At 46.0% G+C, this 6,730-nt stretch overlaps 2 protein-coding genes across 2 annotated transcripts in view; both read left to right on the top strand.

Annotated features, from left to right (window-relative positions):
- Positions 1–322: 322 nt before the first annotated feature.
- On the top strand, positions 323–2,634 carry HOXB5 (homeobox B5). Its single transcript, XM_009892185.1, has 2 exons — positions 323–926; positions 1,860–2,634. The coding sequence occupies exons 1-2, from the start codon at positions 377–379 to the stop codon at positions 2,105–2,107; spliced, it is 798 nt and encodes a 265-aa protein (XP_009890487.1). The 5' UTR covers positions 323–376; the 3' UTR covers positions 2,108–2,634.
- A 1,701-nt stretch (positions 2,635–4,335) lies between these two features.
- HOXB4 (homeobox B4) overlaps positions 4,336–6,730 on the top strand; it is a 14,536-nt gene continuing 12,141 nt past the window's right edge. Inside the window, exon 1 of the mRNA XM_009892184.1 lies at positions 4,336–4,359. The gene's annotated coding sequence lies outside the window, so the exon portion shown is untranslated. The remainder of the gene's footprint in view (positions 4,360–6,730) is intronic.

Here is a 6,730-nt window from a genome sequence, read left to right as displayed (position 1 = left end):
CCCCGCGCGCGCGGTGCGTGTCCGCGCGTGGCCGGCAGGGGGCGCGCTCCGCCAAGGTGGGGGGCGAAGCGCGCGCCGGCGCGCCCGGGGATTTGGGGCGCCGCGCACCGACTTTGGGCCTAAACGACTCCGCGATCGTCATTATTTGTAACCATAGAGCATGAATTACCTCTTGAGGTCATCAGTGAGAATTTACGACTGGTCAACAAAAGCACGTGATTCCCAAACGCACCCCCACCCTCCCCCCATATTTGGCCGCATACATAGCAAAAACGAAGTACAGTGCATTGCTATAATTCATTAATACATCATAAATCGTCAAGCACAGGGTTATAACGACCACGAGCCACAAATCAAGCCCTCCAAAATAACCCAAATGAGCTCTTACTTTGTAAACTCGTTCTCAGGGCGCTACCCAAATGGCCCCGACTATCAGTTACTAAATTATGGGACCAGCAGTTCCATGAACGGTTCTTACAGAGATTCAAGCACCATGCATTCCAGCTCTTATGGCTACAACTACAATGGGATGGACCTTAGCATCAACCGCTCAGCCTCCTCTAGTCACTTTGGGGCTGTGGGGGAGAGCTCCCGCGGTTTCCCTTCTCCAGCTCAGGAGAGCAGGTTTAGACAGGCGTCTAGCTGCTCCTTATCTTCTCCCGACTCCCTTCCCTGCTCCAACAGCGAGAGCCATGGAGGCAAACCCGCCCCGTCCCCCTCCGACCAAGCTACTTCTGCCAGCACCACCAACACAAATTTCACAGAACTAGACGAGACCAGCGCGTCCTCGGGAGCCGACGAGGGCACTCCAATAAGCAGCAGCATCCCCCGAGCGCAGGCAGAGCCCATCGCAACCTCCACCGCAGCAACAGAAGGGCAGGCACCTCAGATATTCCCTTGGATGAGGAAACTTCACATTAGCCATGGTACAGCTACTTCTTTTTCCGTCGTTGTCGTTGTTGTTGTTTATTTTCGCACACCCCTCTCTTTTTCTCTTGTGTTTTGCCCCCCCCTTTTCCCTCCCCACCTCCCCACTCCCTTTTTTTCCCCCCTTTTTTTTTTCTCCCCCTCTCCTTCCTTTTATTCGGTGGAGGCGCTTTGATCAGAAACGCAGCTATTTATTGCTTTTGTATTTCTTGCTCTGATCGCTGCTTTAAAGCTGCCTCTGGCGCCTGGAAGGGGGGGGGGGAATTTTATTTTAGTTTCGCTATTCTTGCCGCGAAATGTGCCCTTATTTCGAGCTCTAAGCTCTATGCGGATGGTGGGAGAAGGTAATTTAAAATTTGAGGGAAGGAGGTGTTCCTTGGGGGGGTGGGGAGGGAGAGGAAAGGAAAGAATTGACCATTAAAATGGCATTATATGCACAGATGGGTCTCTCAGTCCTTTCCTACTCTGATTTTGCTGGGTGTATTCTTGACAATCTGCTCGTGACAAAACCAAAATTGCGAGGAGATACACGGGGAAGAGCGACCCCCCCCCCTCCTCCGCCCCGGTTTTCTCCTGGAGAAAAGAAAGCAGCAGCAAAGCAGATGCTCCTGCAGCAGAGCCAGAAACACCCAGGGAGAGGCAGAAAAGGGAGATTTCAAGAGCTCGCTTCTCCAGTTAAATTATGAATATTGAGTTGCGAATGTCGGTTCTGGAGGGGCCAAGGGTGGGGGGTTTTACACGTGTCTGGGGGTGTGCGAGAAAGAAGGGGGGGGGGCTGTTATTTGGGGAATAAGCAGCTTTCCTAGCTGCCCGAAGAAGGCGAATATTTTACCTCGGTATTATATTAAAAAAAAAAATGCCTTAAGGATAACAAAAAAAAAACCCTGGCAGAAAGCAAAAACCCAAACCCCGCTGTTGTCCGTGTTATTCAGACATGACTGGACCAGACGGTAAGAGGGCGAGGACAGCGTACACTCGCTACCAGACCCTGGAGTTGGAAAAGGAATTCCACTTCAATAGATATCTCACCCGCAGGAGGAGAATAGAGATCGCTCACGCTCTCTGCCTCTCCGAGCGCCAGATCAAAATCTGGTTCCAGAACAGGAGGATGAAATGGAAGAAGGATAACAAACTGAAAAGCATGAGCTTAGCCTCGGCGGGCAGCGCCTTTCAGCCATAAATTCTAGAGGAGGAATATCGAGGAAAGAAGAGGAGACGAGAAAGAAATACGTAAATAAATAAATAAAGCGCCGCAGATCTTAGTTTCGGAGTACTGTACAGTGAGGCACCTTCTTTTCGGCATGTTGGTGATATTCTAAAACAACGCGTATGGTACCGTTATCCCAGGACTGAGTTCATGTCGTGTTCTGCTTTTTGTTTTTTTTAAAAAAAAACTTTTTTTTTTTAATTAAATTTTATTTCCAGATGCTCCTCATGCTCTTGTTGTTCTTATAAATGTATGTGTCCGTGCTCTCTTGATGCTTTCTGGAAAGCTAGCATGTTTTATGTGAGCCCTTTAAATGTTATAACTTATTTATAAATTGAGAACAGATACGATTGTTTATTTGTTGGGTTTTTTTCCCCTTTCCTGAGTTTACTGCTTTTGGGTGAGTTCTTCTCTGCCTAAGCTAAAATCGGGGGTTCCTGCACTACAGTCGCAGAAAAAAAAAATATCTAAAAAAACAAACAAAAATGTAAAAAAAAGGGAAAAATAGAGGAAATGAAAAAAAAAAAAAAAAAGCTCTTGTATCTTTCTGTCTTAAAATTGTCCAGTCTGTGTTTTAGTTCAAACTTCAGGCCAGGATTTCTAGTCCCAGGCTAATTCCGAGACGTACTCTTAGACGTGGGTAAACTTCACTATTAAAAAAAAAAATATGTATAAAATCGGACCAACCATAGAGTGCTCTAATGTTTGTAAATACTAGAAATATTTCTGATGTGACTAATAGACGGTTTGTAGTGGGCAGAGTGAATGCAATGTTATGTGTAAAAATGGCATCTGTCATGTCTAGCTGCCTGTTAGTACTTTGCCAATAAGCTTTTTGTATTTGTTTGTAGCTTTACTTGAAGTCAAATAAACGTTTCTCCTATTCACAAAGGCTCCCAGTTGCACTTTCTACACAACCTCTGAGATTTGCGGCACAGGCTAAAGCCGGAGCGGTGCCGGGCATGGAGCTGAGCCTGTACTGGGAGCTCTCGGTGGAGCTGGAGCCCCTCCTGGGCAGCTCCTTGGGAGCTCAGAAACACCAAATAATCACCTCCAACACCCTCCTGGCACCGCACGGGAATAAAACGCGACTCCCCACACGCACACATACTGCCCCAAACGCCGTCTCCCCCAAAACACCACGACACCCACCACCACCAGACACATCCCACCGTAGCAGACAAACTGGATTCAAGTCCTTCAAGTTGCAATAACCCGGTATAAACGCTTCCCCGGCAGATCGCAGGAATTGTCAGATACAGATCTACACAACGCACACGCACATTTTAAAAGCGAGAGGTATTTATATCCGCCTATATGTCCACGTAGAACCATGTTCTATAGAATTACAGATCTGTGTGTTTGTATAGATATATTTATTATATATATAACATGTATATATATAATACATTTCTGTGCTAAGCTGTACTCTCTCCGCGACCTCTCGTCCTCGGTTTATTGTGCTTTCTGCTTTTACCTCCTCCTCTCTGCCTCAACATGTAAATAACAGCTCACAGCTCTGTAACTACTGACACTTACTACAACGAGTCGTTTCGGCTGCAGATAATTTAACATCATCAAAGATGGCAAATGTTGCCATTTCGCTACCTAGGGAATCTAACAAGGCACGAGATACTCCGGTTTAAAGTCGCTCGATTTGGCAAAACGCCACTGACATCTCTACAATACAGCTTAGGCTTTTTGTTCGTAGCAAGTAAAGTTGGAGCTTAAAACTTACCAAACTTAATCTCCCACTGTTTAGGTACTTCTTAAGTGATTTTGAGAGGGATGTGAAGTGGACTGTCAGATCCCAAACCATTTGCTCGCCTTCCCTTGATATTTTTTTTCCTTTTTTTTTTTTTTTTTTTTTTACCAATAGCAAACTATACCAAAAGTGGGTATGACATTTAGATGTCAAATGGATAGGGTTTTATCTAGAAGTTAGATCGTAAAAATCGCCCAGACCTCAGACAGATACCCCTCACTGGCTCTCAAAAGTCACGTGAGGTCCATAAAGTTAGTTTTATGGTTTTGGGGAGTTGACAATGTACAATATATTTCACATTCTCTAGAATGTTAAGTGACACTTTAACTGCTTGGTTTGGCTTGTAAGGGGCAGCAATGGGTGAGCACTTTTCCAGATGAGATAAACGTTGCAATTGCAGGGAACATGTTTTGCGGGTCCAGTTTTCAGTCCAGAGAGCCAATAGACTGGAGTCCTGAAAGTAAGTTCTTCTGAAATATTATCTGCTTAAACTATTTTAAAGGGTTGATATGGCTAAAGGCTGAGCGGGGAGGAAAGAGGGTCTGTCTCTCTTTCAGAGCTTTATTTCTCACTTTTAGAAGGTCCTAATTCTTATCCTCCCGAGAGCTGGAATTGCATTACATTTCCATCACAGCTTCGAGGCCCGCAAGTAAACTTTGTGGAAGCGGGAGAAATAGAAAATGTGTAAAGATTCATTCTCATTGCGAGGCAAACTCCATCCTGTCTTTGCCGGGGGACATGTGTACTTCAGACAAAGTTTGGTTTGTCCTTCGCCATGTAAAAAGGCTCTTGCTCGTTTATTGGGGGCGATTCGGTGTGGTTTCTAGTGCTCGCAAATAGCCACAAATCTGGCCCATGCTTTTGCATTTCAATTAGCTGTATTCTGTCTGTGCTCTTTAGGTTGTTAACACCTTTGGATTTTAATTATTTTCACCTGCTTGCCAAATAAATGTGTGTACTTTTTTTTTTTTTTCCTCCTTTCGGCCTGTGTAGAGACGGGGGTTTTGCCCTAGGGCTTTTTTTTTTTTTTTTCCTTGCCCTTTTTTTTTTTTCTCTTGGGTTTCGGTTTTTTTTTTTTTTCCAATAATACCAACGAGTGTCCTCATATTTCCGTAGTTCGTTTCTACCATATGGAGACACTGAATGACCGCTGTTATGTCTCCAGCCTGTCTTGAAGTGCTACAGAAAAATAATCAGAGAGGCTGCAGTTTGCCTACGGACCCTCCAAACCTTATTGAACCCACCGATATCTCACAGATTTCCTTCTCTCCCTCTAAAGGGGACATCGTTCTGGGGAGAAAAAGAAAAAGAAAAAAAAAAAAAAGGCAGCAGCCTTTTTCTTTGGGAAAATAAACAAGTTAGCGGGGAAAGAGCAGAGCCTGCCATGGCTCGGGGGTGAGGGGCTGCGGCGGGGGCTGTGTCCCCCCGCTCCGGGCTGGGACGGGCAGGTGGCCCCGGCCAGAGGCTCCGGCTCCGCGGTCGCGTAGATAGAGCAGAATAGAGCAAAAGAGGGCAAAATAGGGCAGATATAGCAAGAGGGGGTGGGGGTGGTGGTGGAACTCTGGCTGTTGCTTTTTTTGAAAGCCAAGTCGCCACATCTGCAGCAGAGGTTGGGGGACACTTCGTCCACACCTGAACCAACTCACATCTATCCCACCCCACCCCCTCCCCGTTCCTTAAAAAAAGTTAAAAAAAAAAAGTTCAAAGCAGAGATGCTGTGGGGGTGGGGGTTTTCTAGAATTTGGAGCGGCCACAAGCCCCCTTTTTTTTTTTTGCCCCCTCCTTTTTACGGTAAGACAACATTTGGTGGACACATGTCCGTCTCTTTTACACAAAGCAGAATGTCCCCCTTTAGCACACTTTGGAGATTGCTTTTCCTTCCTTGGGCTGTTTTTCCTGTCCTGCTCCATGTGTCTCCTAGTATCTTTGCTATCATCATTTGAACTTCTGGCTTCTCCCTCAGCAGTCAGGGGGTGGCCAGTGCAATCCTGAAAAACCTCTGCTCTGAAAACCTGTAAACACAAACGCAAAAGCTGGAAATTCGAGGAGGGGAAGCGGGGTGCAGGGAGCCTTTCCTATTCAGCAGACTGGTTTTATGTCGAACAGCCTCTCCCCTAATCCCTGTGCGAGGTGGACGCCTGATTTTCAGTTGGTAATAAAGATATTTTATGGGATCCTAACGGGCTTCAATGGCATGGTCTTTAAAGGTGAATTTAGCCGCCCAAACACGACCGGCTGCGGACGGGATTGTCTACACGGGGTTAGAAACGCTTGGAGGAGACGGGATGTGGGGAGAGGTGAGCGGTCGTGTTGGGGTGAGACCAAGTGATGGCCTGCTAATTCTTTACCCTTCTGATCTGTACTAGCGACTACAAATAATTTCTACCGCTTCAAATGATAACGAGCGATTTAGGCAAGAAAAGTGACATCCCTCCCCCGTAATGTATGTTTGAAAAATGTAACCATACGTTCCATGCATGCATGTACCCACAAACACCGTGTTTCCAAAATATATTAATCCATCCATGTACCCATAGATCTGCCCATCCGTCCACCTCTTCCTCATCCATTATCTGCATCACTGTCCGATCCCCACTCACAGGTATTCGTCTTTTCTCTAGTCCCAGGCAAACTTTCCTTCCAAATCCACCCCAATCACAGGAGACACAAGGTTTGGCTTTGGTTTTGGGGTTTTGGTGGGTTTGTTTGTTTGGTTTTGGTTGGCTGGGTTTTTTTCCGAAGTACCACCATTTCTAATCGGTTGGTGTACCCAACATGTTATTTCAAGGCGAAAAAAAACAGACCAAGGTAGCCAGAGCAAGGGGACAAGG

The sequence above is a fragment of the Charadrius vociferus genome, unplaced genomic scaffold (assembly GCF_000708025.1).
Source record: "Charadrius vociferus isolate BGI_N301 unplaced genomic scaffold, ASM70802v2 scaffold509, whole genome shotgun sequence".
NCBI classification, from domain to species: Eukaryota; Metazoa; Chordata; class Aves; order Charadriiformes; family Charadriidae; genus Charadrius; species Charadrius vociferus.
Note: the sequence above shows the minus strand (reverse complement) of the source record. Positions and strands in the feature narration are given on the sequence as shown.

Excerpts from the sequence above, each read along its gene's own strand:
- HOXB5 (XM_009892185.1), top strand. The coding sequence starts at position 377 with ATGAGCTCTTACTTTGTAAACTCGTTCTCAGGGCGCTACCCAAATGGC. Across the intron at positions 927-1,859 it reads GAAACTTCACATTAGCCATG|ACATGACTGGACCAGACGGT; the intron begins GTACAGCTACTT and ends CGTGTTATTCAG.